Source organism: Impatiens glandulifera, chromosome 9 (genome assembly GCF_907164915.1).
Source record: "Impatiens glandulifera chromosome 9, dImpGla2.1, whole genome shotgun sequence".
Classification (NCBI taxonomy): domain Eukaryota; kingdom Viridiplantae; phylum Streptophyta; class Magnoliopsida; order Ericales; family Balsaminaceae; genus Impatiens; species Impatiens glandulifera.
Genome location: NC_061870.1, coordinates 1,485,964 through 1,506,514, shown reverse-complemented (window position 1 = coordinate 1,506,514; position 20,551 = coordinate 1,485,964). Strand labels below are relative to the sequence as shown.

Sequence of the window (20,551 nt, the reverse complement as noted above, 5' to 3'; positions counted from 1 at the left end):
TATTAAAAAAAATTAAATGCATAAAGTCAAAAGAATGAAAAACAAAGTGTTAAACGAGATTAAATGAGTTAAATATTTATTAAATGGGTTAAAATATGTTAGAAAAATTAAAAATGTGTTAGAAAATTCAAAAAGTGTTAAATAAAACAAAATAAGTTAAATATTTATTAAATGAGCGAAAAATATATTTAATAGGTTAAAAATATGTTAAACGAGTAAAAAAACGTGTTAAACTGTGTATCACATGTCAAATACTTGTTAAATGAGTTAAAAGGTGTTAATCAAGATAAAATGTGTTAAATAAGTCTAAATTAAGTTAAACGATTTTTTTTAAAAAAAAAGATAGTTTAAATTATCCAATTCATACCTCATAGAACTCATACTCAACTCATATTAGTGAATAATATGTGTTGAGTAAATTTAGTTTGGGTTATGTATGAGTTGAATAATATGAGTTGAATTATGGATTGAGGTGTTTATTTGCCTGAATTTTGAGTATTTTTAAAAATTGACATTAGAATCAACTTAGAGTAGACTCAAAAGAAAAGAGTTGGTTCATAGATTAATTATTTATTTTAAATATTTTAGTCTAGTATTGATGTATGAACATTGTACTATACCGAATATATTTATTTTAATTATTTTTGTGTAAAATTAAGGTGTCTATACATGTCAATACAAACGAAGAAACAAACGAAGAAGGTGAAATACCAAGAAACAAGGAAGGAAGAATCTCAAAGAAGACTTGATTTTCCTATTCATTATTCATTTCTATCTATGAACGTAAACATTTCTTATGTTTTCAAAAATACCGTACACATTTGTAAGGCGAGAACGAGGGGTGTGTGAGTTTGTAACGAATCATACGATTTATGAATAACACTCATAATTGATGCTTTTATTTAAAATAAAACGATGAGTTGGAAAATGTGCGCATATTTCCCCTAGGAACACGTATGTGCATAAATGACGACATTGGTCGTCATACGATTGATGTGATTTCTCCTTTAACCATTTTCAAAGATCCAAAAGTCCTTCACAATGAACCAAAAACGAGATCCACTAATTGAAAGCATCGCAAAAGCCACGTAAATAATGAAGTTTGTGTATATAACATTTGCATTACATATCATTGAATGGTCATCACTCCAAAATAATATCTCGGTCCTGGCTGAAAAGTCTCGGTTCTTAAGAACATCAAAATTGCAGGTTCTGCATTTTTGATGGAGGCTTGGATTCTTTGATCCAAGGGCCTGGGTAGATTCAAAAAGCTTCTAGTTACATTTAGAACATTATCCCAAGGTACCAATTGACCTGATTGATGATCAATTCATTAAAAATAGTTTTTGGCCAAAAATCGGGTTTTTGGTTTTAAAGTTGTTTTGAAGTGTAGGAGCTTTCCAATAGATTCTTTATACTTCATATACTTGATTGGTACCTAAACATGAACATTGACTGTTCATTAGGACAAAATCAAGAAATTAAAATTTTCAATTATTTAAAAAAAATTGATTTTGATCAAACATGATCCAAATAGTTTCCCAACTTCATTAGAAACATGTTTAGAAGCTTTTTAAGCTGTTATTCTTGAGGATTAGCCCAAGAACAACAAACCCAAGTTTTAGATTTTTAAAATTCAAATTTGAGTTTTTCTGTTTAAAGTTGATTGATTGATTCTAACATAAATAAAAAGTTTGAAAATGATCCTAGGATTGATTTCCAATCCTAAAATTCAATAACCAGACAACATACAAACTTGTGAATATTGAAATATAATTTTTCAAATTCAAACTAGAAGTATGAATTAAAGAGTGAAGAGTATGAAGGATTGAAGAACACTCCTTAAACCTTAGGGAAGCTTTGGGGATGCTCAAATCTAATCTTTAAGGCCTTATGAAAAGATTTCAAAAAATCCGAAATCTTGAAGCTTTAATTGAAGATTTTCTATAAATCACGATTTGAAGATTCAGAGTGGATATCTTAGCTTTGGATTTATTGAGAGTGGATATCTTATTTTATATTTATTTTATATTTTTGGGTTAAATAAATAATTTTTGGGGATGAAATGGGTATATAATTTCATCCTAAATTATATATTTGTATCCCTTGATTTTTTTCTAAAATTATTTTAAGATAAAATGAGTACAACATTTATCCCAAATAATTTTATTTTGTGCTTTCTCCATTTTCCTTAATTAATTAAATTTTAATTATCACAATAATTAATCTAATTAATTGTTTTAACTATGTTTTGGCCTCAGGGTTAATTATATTGATTTTATTTATTTGAAAATAAATCAAAATATTTTTTTTAATTTTATAAATTGGGTATGTAGATTTGTATTGCTTATAGAGTAACCTTTTGAATCAAATTTGCAAATTGGTTTTGAAAACGCTGATTCGAGTATGACCTCTAACACTAAGTTATTATGTCCAATATATAATGAGAGTGTTTAGAGAGATATAAACTATAGCGTTCTGATGTTGGAGTGACCTGGTGATGCTGTGTATAGCATTCCATGGAGGTGCTTCCAAGCGTTGTTGTAACCTTCGAAAAGTTCATTCCACAACTTAACACGTGTCAGATGACACGTGGCAATACGGGGGATTCGAGGTGTCTCGAGGTTCTATGCATTTTAACCTTGGTTTGTGTGCCAGGAATATTTTTAAAATAAAACATTTATTCTTAAAGATTTTGACAGTACTTGGGGTGCTTTTGAAATTAATTATGTGAAAATAATTAATTTTATTCAAATTTTAATAATATGAGAATTTAATTGTAACCAAATGATAATTTGATATGAAATACGGTTTAAATTAATTAAACACAATTAAATTAAGAAAAAACTATTTATTTGAAAATAGATTCGCCAAATAATTTTAGAAAAATCAGTAAAATGTATGTATATAAACGTACGTTATACCAGAGTTTCCATAAAGGGGTTCATTATTTAGTTACGCTCGGAGAAGGGCTTTCGCGCCCGTTGAAAACGATTTTATTTTTTAAAGTAAAAATCTGACTATCAAAAAGTTTTATTTATAACATTTATTTCCTTTAATTAGTAGTCCGGGTGTTATGCCCAAGTGCATCTTTTCATGTTATAAGAGATTAATTAGTAACAATGGCATATTATTTGTGTTTTTCACTCTTATTTGATCACTTATAAATTATACTTAAAGATTTTTATTGAAACAAATAATGAATGGACCTGATATTACAATTAGGATCATAAATATAAATTTTATTTGCCAATTCTATGTGTGAAACAACATGTAGAAGGGAACCACCGTAGAATTAAGATATATAGTGATTAAATTTATTAGAAGTATTATCTCTCTTGGTCAACAAGAATTAAACCCACACTTGGCAGCAAATAACCAAAATACTTGGCACTTTATTAATTCTCCACAATATACCCACTTGCACGATTTCTACTTGCACATCTTGGATGCCCTCCACCTATCATACCAGCTCATTAGGCCACCTTACACCCTATCACCATTATTCATTAGGAAAATCCAATTCTCTCTATATTAGCAAGACCTAGAAGAAGTTCTCTAAAGAACCCTTTCAAGAACAACCAACAATTAGGAATCCTTGAAGAACAGCCAACCCTAGCAGCCTTAAGGAAAAGCAAACATCTAGCAGCTTAAGAGGGACAACCAACCTTAAAAAAGACCATTTCTTTAGCCCATTTCGAAATTAAGGCAAGCTCTTTCCAAAACCACTTTTATAACCCACATACAACTATGTATTTTATGTATTTTTTATATAATTTGTATATATGTTTGAATAGCATGATTTTATGACATAACATGGTTTTATTGACAAACATGATTGATAAACAAGTTGTTTTTTCCAAGTATGATAATATTTATCATGTTTTCCAAGTATGATAGGGCTACCATGATTTATAAAATATACACACCATTTATGAAACCCAAACCCTTATGAGTTATGAATATATGATGACCCCTTATTGATGAACAAAAATTGACGAAAATGGGAAGAGGCTAGCCATGATGAGCTCTGGTCAGCTGAATCCAAAATATTAGTTGATTATTATAGGACCAAAGTTTCTAGGATGAGCTCTAGTTACTGCTACCCAAACTGAAAGATGGTCCAAACAAGTCAAGGGCTTTTAGGTATGGACTCCTAATCGTGTCTAGCCAAATACGGCTCAAACGGATTCCTTGCCTTCAAGATCAACTCTGAATGGTCTAGGGTCAAAATACGTATCAAGATGTAACTTTACAGACACCATTATATCATTTCTCTAAACTTGTCTTTGATGTTTATAAACTAATTATTTCCTTTTTAAATGATGAACACTTTTTATACACATGTACCCCTTTTAAAAGTAAAGCATTCCAATATGTTTTAAATACTTATTTGCTTGTTGAGTCACTAGACTCACTATGCTTGTGTGGTGTAGGTACACAGCTATAACTAGTATGCAATTGAAAGATTGAGTCTTAGAGGGGAGCAATTTGACTCAATCTGATGGAAATGAGTGTGGAAGGAATGACCAAGACTGATGGTCTTAACTTGTCTTTTTGTATATTCACTTAGCTTATATTTTTTGTATCTTTACTTGACTGTCTAATGGAGAATGTATATAAGACTTTCATGGTATCATGACAGAAATGATGTAGTTCTGTATATGTTTTGGGTTGTCAAATGAAGTCTACATATAATAGACTTTTATAGTAAGAATGATCTATCTTTAAAATGAAGCATGTGCATAAAACTTTTATATAATCATGATAGATGTGATGATAGGGAATTGCTTGTAAGGATCCAATGTATGTTTTATATGTAAGCAGCGAGGGCACTTCCAAAGAGACTATCATAAGAAGAAGGAAGTTGTGTCGGGGAGGATGTTACAATGACACAAGAGGAGGCAGATCATAACCCAACGATCATCACGGGTAATATACTAATTGCTAAGATATTAGCCAATACTTTGATAGATATGAGAGAAACTCATTCCTTTATTTCAACATGCTTTGTTCAAAAATTTGGCTTGAAACCTGATGAATCCGTGATTACATATAGTATATTACTTCCTTCAGGCTCCCACCTGAATACTAATAAGATTATTAAAGCTTGCACAATTTACAATCATAACCATAAGATGTTAATAGATCTTATTGTAGTAGAGATGGTAGGATTTGATGTTATCCTAGGTATGGATTGGTTATCCCGTCATGAGGCGCAGATTGATTGTAATAGGAAAATGGTGGTACTAATAGATCAGGATGGAAAATTCTTTATGTTCTGTGCTATTCCTACATTCAAAGGTCAGCGGCTGTTTTTGAAAGGAGCTACTAGGGTAGTGACTAATAATTATGCCATGATAGGTGATCAGAAACTCAAACGGGAAGACATTGAGGTAGTAAGGTATTATCCTAGTATATCCCCTAATAATGTTATAGGAGTACCACCTAAACGAGATGTAGAGTTCACGATAACACTAAAGATTGGTACGCTGCCAATCTTAAAGGCACCTTATCACTTAGCACCCACAGAAATGAAGGAACTAAAGGAGCAATTACAAGAATATCTGTACAAAGGCTTCATCCTCCCAAGTGTGTCCCCATGGGGAGCACTAATACTTCTTTTGAATAAGAAATAAGGGTTAAAGAGGTTGTGCATCGATTATAGGGAGCTGAACAAGGTGACAATCAAGAACAAGTATCCGTTGCCCAAGATTCACGACCTATTCGATCAACTACAAGGGGCTTCGGTGTTCTCAAAGATTGATCTACGATCTGGTTACCATTAGATGATAATCAAGGACGAGGATATAAAGAAAATAAAATTTTGAACTCACTATGGGCACTATGAGTTTCTGGTTATGCCATTTGGGCTAACCAATGCACTGGATGTATTCATGGAGCTGATGAATAGAGTATTCCACTCGTATTTGGATCAGTTTGTTGTGGTTTTCATAGATGAGATACTAATCTATTCACATTCGTAGGAAGATCATCGACAAAACTTGGTTATAGTTTTGCAAGTCCTAAAATAAAACCAGTTGTTTACAAAGTTAAGCAAGTGTGACTTCCGACTCACACAGATTGCCTTCTTAGGGCATCTCATTTCATCCAAGGGGATTGAGGTTGATCCCTCAAAGGTGGAGGTGTTAGAATCTTTAGTCTAGATCTTTAATCCTTAAGTCTATAATATGTATACTCTATGTCGATAAATCGAGATAAACTGTAATTGCGGAAACGTACCTGGATCTTGAATGCAGAACGGTTCATTAAGCCGTTCTTCGTTATTCTCTTCTTCTTGATCTTCTCTTGATCTTGAATCTGGACCTGAATCTGAATGTGGATCTTCTTGTTCTGGATCTGGACCTGGATCGGAATGTCAGATGTGGGTGGGGTTTAAGTCTTCCAACCTTATATCGATAGCCTTCTTCTTGAGTGTTCTTGAGATGAACATAAACCTTATTATCTGATTAGAGAAACAAATAGGTAGGCTATTTATATGGGTTGGGGACCTAGCCCTAATATACCCATTTATTATTCGGCCCATCAACAAAATAATAAATGATATTTCTGCTTTCATACAAATATATCCCCACATTTATTATAGATGTCTAAATAAGCCCCATAATCTTTATACTTTAATAGATCACTTTAATTGAGCTTTAATCTTTATTATGATAACAACTAATATACAATTATTAAATAATATATGTACCCAAATATTGGAAATAATTCCAACAATCTCTCACTTGGGTCATATAATATTTCCTTCAATTGTATATTATAACCTTAAGAGCTCAAAATATTGTTATCATTTCCAAATACATCTACATCAATCTCGTCCACCAATTATTTCAACATAGGATTAAAGCGATTTTTGTTACATTAGTTCGTAACTAAACACTCAATAGTCACATATGTCAATACAATCAAATAACATAGATTAAACATGGGTGTGTAGTGTGGATTAACATGTAGTATGATCTTTAACATGTCTAATACCAACTGGTCCTCCTTTATTCTTTATAGAGATCAATCTGAATAACTTTAAAATCTTGACTTTCTTTAAAACTAAATCTTTAATTTCTTTAGAAACTAATTCTTTAATGTGCACATAAATTCCAAATTGTATCTATACAAGCATCACAATACAAACTCCCACTAAAACTGTATATCATCTAAATATGTAATATCCATATGAACAATATGTTAATGAAAGACCTCGGATAGCAAATATTTAGAGAACTGGTCTGTAATTTTAGAGTTTGTCCAAATATGCTCAATAGATAAGTAAACATTATGAATTTTTTATTTTCCAAATAGTTCGACTTAGTCGAACTCATATTACTCTTAAAGTAAAAGAACTGCAAATTATTGTCACGTAATATCTTTAGTGGTCTTTCTATATCATTCATAATTTGCAACCCCGTGACAAAATTTTGCAGTCGGATTCTTTAATTGGATGCCACAAAACACCTAATAAATTCTGCCATCAACTTGAAATAATTCGAGTGTCTACATAACACTCTTCCAAAAATTAATTCTTTAAACTAAAATGATGTGGCACGAATTTTCGACTGTTTTAGTATCCAACAAAATTCGAATCAATATACCAAATGATCTCTATCCGATTCGATTTCACTATATGAGTATGTAATGTTTTGTTCTTAAAATATCACATTAGTTGTTTGGTTGCTTTCTTAATGATCCAAACCAGGAAGGATCCTTCAAGTATTTGTCCAACATCATAAATATTCTTAATTTCTTGATTCATATAATCTAGAGAATACATTAGACTCTTGTTTAAGGAGTCTTATGTATATATTTATTTTCAAGGCTAATCTTGAAGTACTTATGAGACTAAATTTGTCTCTAGATCTTTTAGAATATCCAATAATTAACATCTGATAAATTCTTTAGTCTAGTTTATTTTCTTTAGACCTATAAGGCCTGACCTTAACTGGACAACCCCAAAAGAATTTACTAGTTGTTTTAGTTGAATCTTTATTCCATATATAAGTTGTAATTCTTAACTCTTCCTTCCAAATGAATCAATTACATGAAGATATTCCATAAATGTTTGTTTCCAAATAAAAAAAGTATCTAAGGTAGTTCTTTATTTCTTCATCTTTAATATGAATTGTCAATGCCCACGCCGATGTTTCTTTCACCATCAATTGACTTTTGACAATTAACTCAACCGTACATCAACACATTTACTTTAGTAATACTGAAGTTACCATCAAATGTGTATGAGTACTGAAGTTAAATTACTCTTAAAACAAACAAAATAAACTATAATATGTATTCTTTTATGCACCACTTTCTTTAGTAATTTTCTTATAAGTGCAATATCTGCAATTCTTACAACTTCATTTCTTTATTATGCATTAAGGTATTTGCTAAGTGAACACTATTTATGTTATTTTTGTTTCAATCTTTTATTTTTCTTACACACAATTGATGTGAGTTCATATAGAGACTATGTCTCCCTTTAGACAAATACAATTCACATCAATTAATTTAAGTGTAAATAAGAAAATCCAAATTAGATGCATGAGAATACATTATTGTAACTCTGACTTTAATGCATTACTTTTGAAACAAAATAAAACATTTATTATTTATGAAATCTTTATTCTAATAATACCCTTAGCAATTTTAACCATTTTAGATATAATTCTTAAAAATACAACAAATTCTAAATATGTCTTAAAAATTATATCATATAAAATGAACTTAAAATGTTGACAAAAAAATAATCCGTATAAACAGAAGTGTTAACTTGATTAGATAACAAAACAAATGAACAACCATACTCACAAAATTTTAATAATCACATAAATTCAAAATAATGGTACGTCTCATCATAAGATACCAAACGCAACATTAATATTTAGTCTTTGGACATTAAATATTAACTTGGAAATGGTACTCTTTTGTAGTAATCAAATATTAACAATAAGTCCTGTCAAATAATTGGTTATCTTTGGATATTCCAATTATTCACATGGCCCACCGAATAATTGTTACATATTTATTACCACATGTGCATAATGTTATTCTGACCAATTATTTATCTTCCTTTGGGCCGATTAAATAACCACATGAAATACATACACACTACCTTCTTAATTTATAAAACATATTAACCTTCACAAGAGATCCTACTTTGGTAGGATGTTGCTTCAATTAATTGATTTAATAAATTAATAAATTATGTACATACTTTAAGTGTGTAACTCGACCAATTATTAAACTTCCTTTTGTCCGATTAATAATCGCATAGTTACAAACACAACCGTCTTAATCTTATAAAACAAATATGTTCTATAAATTAATAATTTATACATTATTTAAATTTGCAATCCGACCAATTATTAATCTTCCTTTGGGCCGATTAACAACCGCATAATTACAAATTTAAGTGGGCCTAAAATTATACCAAATTTTGAATGTGTTATTAATACCGAAAATCTGAATGTTGTTTTATGTATCAAAATTGCATAAATTCCATATGTGTTACACAAAACAAGTAATTGTGATTTTACTAATCACTCAATTATTTCTTAATATCAATCAACACAATATATACATAAAGACCGAAATATGTATATATATTCGAATGTGTAATATAACATGATTGATTATTCATCCAAATATAATAACAATAATAAATAATTAAATAATTAAATAATCAATTACACAAATTATCTAAAATTCTAAATTTATCAATTATTAGGTTAATTGATTTCCTTAATTCTTGATAAATAATTTATTGATATTTATTTATTCTTTAATTGTAAATTATTATTAATAATAAAATAATAATAATTCTTTATTTTCTTTCTCTTTATTCTTAATTTTTTCTTAATTTCTGAATACATTCATATAAATAATCAAGTCATAAATTAAATAGATGTATTCATCCGTTTTTATACTAATTCATTAAATATATTAAAAACATAATGTAATCAATATTTATAAAATATTATAAACATGATAACTATTTTTCTTTACTTAATTCTCAAATCATAACCTATATTATAGGTATATATTAAAATTCCAGAATTTCATTCTATATTTTATTTATTCTTAATTGTATATAAATGTATTAATACAATAACAATTATTTCAGAATAAATATTACTTCAATCTTTAACTAATTAAAATATTATTATTATTATTTTAATTCCTTAAATTAATTATAATAATTAATTATTATTCCAAAACTGAATTCCTTAATTCCTTACATACTTATATAATTAGAATATAATTAGAATGATAATAAATTATTATTCTAAAATTCAAATTTCCTTAATTAATTCTTACTCAATATATATATATATAACCGAAATATATATAATATATTTATTAATATCTCTTTAATTATCTAATTAATAATAAATAGATATTAATTTGACCAATTCTTTAAAAAAAAAAATTCAACTTCTTTACCATATATTTCTCTCTTTATTATGACTTAAATTCAGGTTATTGATTTGAATTATTATGTTCAAATTAATAATTAAATCCTTGAAATAAAACTTTTCCATCTTCTTTATTTTTTATGATTCTAAAACCGTTTATTCTTCATGATTTCTGAAAAATCGTTTAGATGTCTAGAGTCTTTAATTCTTTACTATAACATATACATCAAAATAATTTATTGTTTATAATTCAGTAAATAAAAACATATTAGATCAAGAACATTTATAAATGTCTATTCATATTCTTTAATTAATAACAATTATATAACCTCAAATCAAGTATATATATATATATATATATATATATATATATATATATAATAGAATTAACTTATTCTTAATTATCTCACATTTTGTTTTATACATAATATTTAGTCTTATTTGACCATAACTGTAAGTAAGAAACAAAAATAAAACAAAATTAAACCTGTTCAACTTCCTTATCCTTAAAATGAACATTCAATTCAATTTATTCAATTTCCTTATTCTGAATCTGTTTATTCAATGTGAATATACAGAAAATTTAATTGTTATTCATAATCTTGTTAACCAAATTCAATAATCTATCTTTATCCTTATTAAATCTCAATAAATCGACATAGAGAGGCTCTGATACCACTTGTTAGAATCTTTAGTCTAGATCTTTAATCCTTAAGTCTATAATATGTATACTCTATGTCGATAAATCGAGATAAACTGTAATTGCGGAAACGTACATGGATCTTGAATGCAGAACGGTTCATTAAGCCGTTCTTCGTTATTCTCTTCTTCTTGATCTTCTCTTGATCTTGAATCTGGACCTGAATCTGAATGTGGATCTTCTTGTTCTGGATCTGGACCTGGATCGGAATGTCAGATGTGGGTGGGGTTTAAGTCTTCCAACCCTATATCGATAGCCTTCTTCTTGAGTGTTCTTGAGATGAACATAAACCTTATTATCTGATGAGAGAAATAAATAGGTAGGCTATTTATATGGGTTGGGGACCTAGCCCTAATATACCCATTTATTATTCGGCCCATCAACGAAATAATAAATGATATTTCTGCTTCTACACAAATATATCCCCACATGTATTATAGATGTCTAAATAAGCCCCATAATCTTTATATTTTAATAGATCACTTTAATTGGGCTTTAATCTTTATTATGATAACAACTAATATAAAATTATTAAATAATATATGTACCCAAATATTGGAAATAATTCCAACAGGAGGCAGTTAAGGATTGGGAAACTCCAACAAACGTGACTGAAGTGAGAAACTTTCTTGGTTTAGTAGAATATTACAGGAGGTTCATCAAGGGCTTCTCCAAGATTGCATTATCTCTTACCACTCTAACACACAAGGACATGAAATTTGTTTGGATTAAGTAATGCGAGACAAAATTTAATAAATTGAAGAGGTGCCTGATTACTACCTCGGTGCTTACCATTCCATCAGAAATAGGCAACTTTGTAGTTTGCACAGATGCCTCAATGAGTGGATTAGGAGCTGTACTTATGCAAAATGGGAATGTGGTGGCCTATGCTTCAAGATAACTAAAGACTCATGAAAGGAATTATCCCACTCATGACCAAGAGTTAACAATTGTAGTTTTTGCTCTTAAGATATAGAGGTATTATCTCTATGGAGAGAAGTCCCAAATCTTTACAGACCATCAAAGTTTGAAGTACTAATTCACACAAAAGAAGATAAATATGAGGCAGAGGTGCTGACTGGAGCTTGTGAAAGATTATGATTGCGAAATTGTGTATCAAACAAGGAGAGCCAATGTAGTAGTAGACGCCTTAAGCTGTAATCCATGCTTGCTTAACCAAATCACTGCCCAGCCTGAATTAATTTAGTAATTTGAAAAGTTAAATCTGGATGTGATAGAAGGAATGCATACTTGCAACTCTAGCCATTGTTCCTAATCTTGTGGAAATAATTAGGTTGGGACAAGCTGATGATCCACAACTCACCTTATGGAAGCAAATGGATGAGAAAAGAGAGACACATTTTTATATCACCAAGAATAACCTGGTGTATTACAATGATAAGCTATGGGTACTATCTGTAGGTTCTTTCAGGCAAGAAATATTAGCTGAGATACATACTATTCCTTATTCTATTAAACCAGGGAGCACCAAGATGTTTAAAAATTTGCAAATATTGTATTGGTGGCCTAAATGAAGAAATATATCATAAAGTATGTTAGTGAGTTCTTAACTTGCCAACAAGTCTATATTGAACACCAAAGGCCTACTAGACTCATCTGCCCACTACCCATTCCTGTTTGGAAATGGGAAGATATTTCCATGGATTTTGTAGTTGGATTATCCTAACCTTAAAGAAAATGAATGCCATATGGGTAATTGTGGATCATCTTACTAAATCAACACATTTCCTACCCATGAAGACACATTCTCAATGAATCAATATGAAGAGCTATACTTGTAAGAGATTGTTAGAATACATGGCATCCCAACTAGAACTGTGTCCGACTGAGATCCCTGTTTCACCTCACACTTCTAGGAAAGCTTACATAAGGGCTTAGGGACAAAGCTATCATTTAGTACTAAATTTCACCCCTAGATGGTCAATCTGAAAGAGTGATAAAAATTCTGGAAAATCTGCTAAGAGCATGTGTTATAGACTTTGGAGGTGATTGGGAATCAAGGCTGCCATTGGTAAATTTTGCCTATAACAACAACTATCAGTCTTCTATCGGAATGGCACCATTTAAAGCTTTATATGAAAAGAAATATAGGACTACCTTGCATTGGGATGAAGTTTGGAAAGAATGATCATTGGTCCATAGTTAGTCACCAACACAGTTTCCCAAGTTAGAAAGATCAGGGAGAGGTTGTTAATAACTCAAAATAGACAAAAGAGCTATGTCGACAAGAAGCGTCACGATCTCACATTTAACAAGGGAGACCATGTGTTCCTCAAAGTATCTTCCTACAAGGGAATTATTAGATTTAGGAAGAAAGAGAAGTTAGATCCCAAGTACATAGGGCCTTTTGAAATCCTCGAAGAAGTAGATGAGGTTGCTTATAGATTGACACTACCCCCTAGCCTTGCTGCAGTTCATAATGTATTTCATGTCTCTAATTTAAGGAAGTACATTCCCAATTCCAACCATATAATTCAACATGAAGATGTACAGTTAGCAAAGGACTTATCTTAGGAAGAACTCCTAACCCAAATCCTAGCAAGGCAAACCAGGAAACTGAGGAATAAAGAGGTGAACATGGTCAAAGTACTTTGGCACAACAACTCAATGGAAGAAGCAACATAGGAAGTAGAACATGATATGTAAAAGAATTATCCTAAGCTATTCTGTAAGTTTTGAGGTCGAAATTTTTATAAGTAGGGTAGAATTGTTATGCCCAAGTGCATCTTTTCATGTTTTTTGGAAAACGGTTAAAACCATTTCATTAAAATCCCAAAAGCGGGAGGGTCAATAATCAAATCTAGACAAACCGTAGATATGATTAAAAGATGACAATCAAATGATCCTAAAGAACATGATTAATATCAATCAAACATACAAGAAACAAAGATTATAAACAAATATTACAAACTGTATTAAATCCTAATTATTCCAATCAGTTTTTTATTTTCATACCATCCTAATGTTTCAACATGTTGTCTTCCTCTTCCTCTTCCTATTCCCCTTCCTCTTCCTCATGCAATGAAAAAGGATGAACTGAAGAGGTTGATGAATACTGCATGTTCTTATTTTGATTTTTTTCTTTGTATTAACCCGTTCTAATTCGATAAAAAGAATTATTTTTCAGGATTACGAGGCTCTTCACCTTTTTGTTCTCAACTTGAATTTCTATATCATTGTCTTCATTTCTCAACTTCAGCTTTGGAATTTTCATCAATTTTGGATTCTTCTGTATCAACCTTGGTATTCTTTTCTTTCTCTTGATTAGTCTGAGTATCTTTCTCTCCGTTTTCATCAGCAACCACTTCAACTTGATTTGATTGCAATTCCTCAACTATCTCTTCAACATGATTAGGTTGAGGTTCCACCTCCTTCTTCGTATTATTTTTTTTTTCTTGTACACAATTTTCTTTATCTTTTGTTTTCTGTTTTTAACCACATTTTCTCTTTGATTATAGACACATATGTTTCATTTTCCTACATCTTTACTTTCTGACCTTTGTTAATTTTTTGATCTTCTTCCTTAGCCAAATCAAAATTTGAGCCTAAATGTTGGAAGGTATTGTAGAAAGATCATATGTCTGGCCTCCACTCATAAATGATTTCATGATAGTAGGTTTTTCTTTTTTGTCTACTATTGTCATACTTTTCGGCAATGTGTTTCTAGGATGCACCTCAATGCTAATTCTAGCAAATGAGCATTTCTTACGAATAACTGGGAGAGATCCCCTAGAGCTAGGAAAGGGCATAGCTAGAGACGATAAACACATGTGGATAAAATGAAATTCTTCTTTTGTTTAATCGTGTAAAATTTGTTTGATAAATGATCCAATATTTATAAAGAGAATATCATGTGGGTAGGCACGTGGAACATAGCATTGAAATCCTTTCATACGCCTAACCAATTAACGAACCAAATTTATGGGTTTTTAAGGGTTTTCTTAAATTTGTTCTAGAAAATACATAATGTCAACCAAGGTTTCAAATTAAATTTGTTATTTGAATACATTTATTATAATTTGAACATCCATAAAAACTTGTTTTTAAAATATTTTTCTTTCTCGTAAATTGTATATATAAGAGTATTTACTCCACAATGACACTAAATATATTTAAATGAAGAGTAATACATTTTAATTTGACATCTCTTTTTTATGACTATGTCTAAAATTAGGTGAAGACTGAAAGACAAACATAAAAAACAAATTATGTCGATAAATACACTTTCTTTTGTTTTTGGGGTTCTTTCCGTTTCTTATTAAAAATGAGTATATAAGTTTTGGGTGTGAGAGAATTTGGTTTGGGCGAGAGAAAGAGAAAAAGGATGAAGGAAAAGAAAAAGAATGAAGATAAGTGGGGGAAGAGAATGAGAGAAAGATAGAGTGTCAAATAGAGTGGGGAGTGTTTGATTATTTTTAAAGTTAACTTAATTTAGAATTTGTATTTAAAATGAATAAATAAATAAAATAAATGTGCATTATACATGGCATTTAAACTTACTCGTTTATAATTTATATTTTATAAACGAATAAACATGATACATTTTGTCAAATCATAATTTATAAATTAAGGTAGGTTTATGAGACCAAATTTATAAATTAATGGTAGGTTTATAGGTTTTATATTTATAAAAGAGGTGCAATTGATTAAAAGAGTTATTTGTCATTTAATTTAATATGATAATGACTTATTTAATATATGTGAAGAGAAGAAAATCTTTATTATTTTTTTTTGCCTAGTAATTTGTTTCTTCAAATCCTCTCCTCCTCATGTCATTTCTCTTAATATTATATAATAAAAAAAGAGGGTTGAGGAAATTTAGGTGGATAGGAGTAGAGGAAAGTTTTGCTCTTTTATTTTATCTGCTTGCTTTGCTTTGCTTGTAGATAGAGTGAGATAGAAAGAAATGGCCTCTTCATCGATTCTGCCAATCAACAATGCCGACCTTTCCTTCTCGAGGCCAGTTTCTTTCTCCTCTTCTTACTCTCCGCTGCTATTCGAGTAAGTTCTGCAATAACAATCTGTCTCAGATCCTTTGTTTTCTTCTCTTCATTTTCCGATTTCATTTTTCAAAGGATAAACTGAAACCAACAAAACAAGAGAACTTAATCAGCTTACAGTCTGTATGTTCTTATTATCTAGTCCAACTTGCAAAGATTGCTCGGGAATCTTTGAAACTGAGTTATACAATTGCCTCATCTTTTCATTCATCATTGATTTATTAACACTCTTTCATTATGGAGGATGAGCAGACAAAGAGATACAAGATTGGTTACTCGAAGAATGAGAGGAAAGGCATTCCGTGTCCTGGCAAATCCAAATGTACGCATTACCCAAGGCTTCCGAATCTTCCATAATTCATTTGAATTTGCTTAAAGATTTTGTCTAGGTATGTCATGGGTGATCTAAACTGTGACTTTAAGTCAAGAACTTATTGTCTGTGTGGTATTCTACATTATTATTGCCATTTTACGAGGCAGATTGGGAACTTCAGGCCAAGACTTACAATTTAGAAACATGAATTAGATGCCCATTCTTCTCCAGTTGGTGCCCATTCAATGATATGCTAGATTGTGTTTGAATTTCCTTTTTTTTTTGCTAAGACAGGCCAATACTATTCCGGATTAAAAAGTGAATAGAATGAAGAAAAATAATTGCAGCCTGCAGGGAATGTCATTAAATTGAATATCCCCCATAACCTTAGTTGACCTAATCCATTTGCATAGTTTTTGGGCAGGTTGAACAAATTTTCTAAACAATAATATTAATTAAACAGATAGAAGAGGAAGAAGATATTCTATTTGATATGGTTGTAAAACAGATCTAGCTTTCCAAAAAATATCTTCATTGCCTACAGGCTACATGCATGCTTACCAGTTTTTATGTGAATCGTTGATAATTAAGAAGTAACTAGTAAGTAGATGTATTCCTCTTGTTGAGTGCAATCTTAATTAGCCAAAGTATTAGTCCGAGCTTCTGCTGAGTCTGAATACCATCTGGATCCATACCAAGACTTCAGTTCGTGTTTGAATTTGATGTGTTAAAAGTATATAGAAATTTTGAAAACCAATCCTTCAACATATAATTTGGCGAGTCATCTACCATGGGTATGCCAGACTTGCTATGTTGCTTCCTCAAAAGAACATATACTCATCCTCATGATATTGAGTATTAGCTCAATGGTTTCTAGGTTGTTTCATATTTTGTAAAGCTTTCACACATAAACACAAGTTGACAGGTGCATTAGTGTTCAAACTGAGGTTAGAGTATCACCCTAGGGTAGCTCAACTGGTAACAGCCTTCCAACTTTTTTTTACCAAGGTTTTCTCTCTGGAGTACAACATCCCATTGTAATGGCCATCACTTCAGTGAAGATGCTTTTACTGGAAAACGAATTTGAGATCTCAACTTACTAAGTTCAACACTATTACCACTTAAGCTATTATTAATTGGCAAGTCTTGAACTTAAGAGGTTGAGGTTTCAAGTTCGGTTCTCATTGAAATCACCTTGAAGTGGAGGTTGGGGCAGTTGGATGTTGTTGTTTGTAGCCTCCTATTGGAAAAAATCCTTGTCTAAAAGAATGGATTCGAGTATCATTGAACTTACTTAGTATTTGTTTTTTGATGTCATGGTCAAAGACTTTTTGGAAATTCAAATCAGGGTTATAGAAATCCCATCACTGCCTCAAACACTTCAGCAACATTTTCTCTAACATACACTCTCCCCTCTGTAGAAAAACTTTGGGGTCACCAATTTGCGCACTTTTGGCATTGCATTCTGACGAGTCTTCTTCATTATGGACCTATTCATTAAGGCTTAATCATACTAGTATTTAGATTGTCACTTGTATTATGTAGGTTTCTCCAGGGAAGTCAGATTTCAAGAAAGAGGTGATCATGGTTGATCCATTGGAAGCCAAGCGGTTAGCTGCCAAACAAATGGAGAAAATTAAAACGAAAGAGAGAATGAAAGTGAGACAACTTATCTTTTGTTGTTAGTTTCGAATTATTATTATTATGTCTGTTGGTTGTGTATTTAATATATTTTCTTGTCCAGAGAATACGAGAAATTGAATCTATTAATGGAGCTGCAGCTATGATTGGCCTGACAATAGGCTTGATCATCGAGGGTCGAACTGGACTTGGCATTCCTTCTCAGGTACTTCTTCATTCACTACACCATTATCTGCATCTTCCAATTACTAATTCAATCATAATAATGGCTGCATTTCTTTCTTTCTTTTGTCTTGATAGTTGGCTGGGTACTGGGAAGCTATTATCCATTTCTTTCTCAGGTAATTTACTGGCTTGGGCATTGCTGGAAAACTGTAATAATACCGCACTTCTAAATTCATCACCTTTATCATAGTACCCAACTGAATTCTTGTCATCCATTATCCCTTTTTATAATGCAATATGAAAGTTTTATTATTTGTCACTCATCTTGATGGTTCTTGGGTTGTTCAGTCAGATCACCTGTTCATATGGATATTGATTCCATTGTTAGAAATTTGGCTTTGTGACAACCATTTAATACAAACTTTATCATTTAAAAAAGAGTTAAAAAACTAGTTTTGCTTCTTGAACTTGCATCAAATGCTTGTTTTTGCTTTCCAAAATTTTGACCAGCTCATTTTGCTTTTCGAGCTTGTAAAAATGGATCAAATTACTTTCCTTTGTAATTTTTTTTGGTTGAATCTATAATTCATCTCTACTCAATATTGCTGCTCGCCCTCTATTATTAGTTCTAATATTCTCTTTATAAAGTGCATTACGAGAACTGAACAAAATGGGTTATGCCTGGACTGTCAAAGTGGTTTTGTTCTTTCATTGTTATGCTGCCAGTCAAATCGACATCGAAACAACACATTTTTTATTTCTGATTTAGTGATATGCATCAACTATCTCAACCATGCATGTTCGACTCGGAATTTTCAACCATCTGTTGAAACTATTGAATTTGTCGATCTCATCAACTCCTGGGATGTGGAGGGTTTTACTACCGTCTTCCTTCCCGACATTTCATCTTTCCTGCTCATATTCGAAGTCATTGGTGTCTTGTGATCGATTGTTTTGGTTCTATTTATGCATCTGATCTTCCTATTTTGTTGTATGACTTGTTTATCGCTCTTCATTCTTCGTAATAAAATTTATTTCTTAGCAAAAAAAAAGGTATGTGTTTTGGAAGGCATGGATTGATTGGTATATGCTCCCTCCTAGGAGTGGTCGTGTATCCCAACTAATTTTTGGTGAGATTATCTTACTCGAGTCCGAATAGAATAACGTTTTCAGGTGAGACCAATTTGATCTTTTGAAGAATTTGTTAAGGTTCATTTAAATCATCATTTTTCTTTTTTGTTTTGTATTCCAGTTTCTTTTTCAATATTTTTTCTTTTGTTTTATAGTTTTTTGTTTGTTTTTTATATAAATTTATATGTAAGGGCATGTTGTAGAAAAACAACAATTAAAAAAAAAAAAAAGACTAACATTATACTAGTTGTGCTATTATTATTTTAAATATCATTTGTATAAAAAACGTATAAATAAAAGTAAGAGATTGAAAAAAAAGTGGATAGGAAAACAAGTAAAATGAAGAGTGAAACACAACATTTAAATTTTTTTTTTTTGGCTCAATCCAAATAATACACCATTATAGCTATGCACAACCTTTCTATCAAATCGAAAATATAAATCTTTGTATAGGTCAAATCCTTTTTTTAAAGGAAATCTAAAGGTCAAATTTAGACACCTAAAATTTATTTAATAAATTTAAACATCACTCTTTTCATATACAAAAGTTCTTTCAGAATATGCTAGATCTTAAACACGAAAACACAAAATATATAGGGACTTCTTGAAAGTGACAAGACTTGGACAACATCTATCTGCTCATATTCATAACCTTTTTATGGCTGCATCTAGGGCAACCCAGGGGTAAGCCCGACAAGCCCTAATAGGCTAGGGCAGCCAACTCCCTAGGGCAACCCATTTAGATAAATATAATATATATATATATATATATATATATATAAATATATGATTTTTAAGCATATAATATTGTAGCATAATTCAAAATACAAATTTAGAAATTTTCTTTTATGTTATAAATTCAATCCTACCAAAAATAATATTTTTTTTTTATAAATTTTTATAACTAAACTTAGGGCAACAATAAAAAAAACTTTTTTTTTATCGAGATAAGGCATCCCAAAACTCGGGGTCGGCACTAGCTGCATCAATAAAAATTTGAAATACGTTATAAGTTGAGGAATGATTAATGGTTATTTTTTAAAATGTTTGTTGGGTCAAATTATTTTGACTAAGTGTTGAAATAATTTACCCACTGATATTTTGATGATGAAATAATTTATAAGTTTTGATACAGGTGTATTAAGACAAA

The 20,551-nt window shown here is 30.6% G+C and overlaps 1 protein-coding gene across 2 annotated transcripts; it reads left to right on the top strand.

The window, feature by feature from the left end:
* Positions 1–15,964: 15,964 nt before the first annotated feature.
* On the top strand, positions 15,965–18,593 carry LOC124915018. 2 transcript variants are annotated; one of them, XM_047455661.1, is made up of 5 exons: positions 15,965–16,152; positions 16,404–16,473; positions 18,010–18,123; positions 18,209–18,310; positions 18,406–18,593. In XM_047455661.1, exons 1-5 carry the CDS (start codon positions 16,058–16,060, stop codon positions 18,448–18,450), a joined length of 426 nt encoding a protein of 141 aa, XP_047311617.1. In that variant the 5' UTR covers positions 15,965–16,057; the 3' UTR covers positions 18,451–18,593. The 2 variants fall into 2 exon arrangements, with proteins under 2 accessions (XP_047311617.1, XP_047311616.1); XM_047455660.1 differs by having other exon boundaries at positions 16,395–16,473.
* The last annotated feature ends 1,958 nt before the right edge of the window (positions 18,594–20,551 follow it).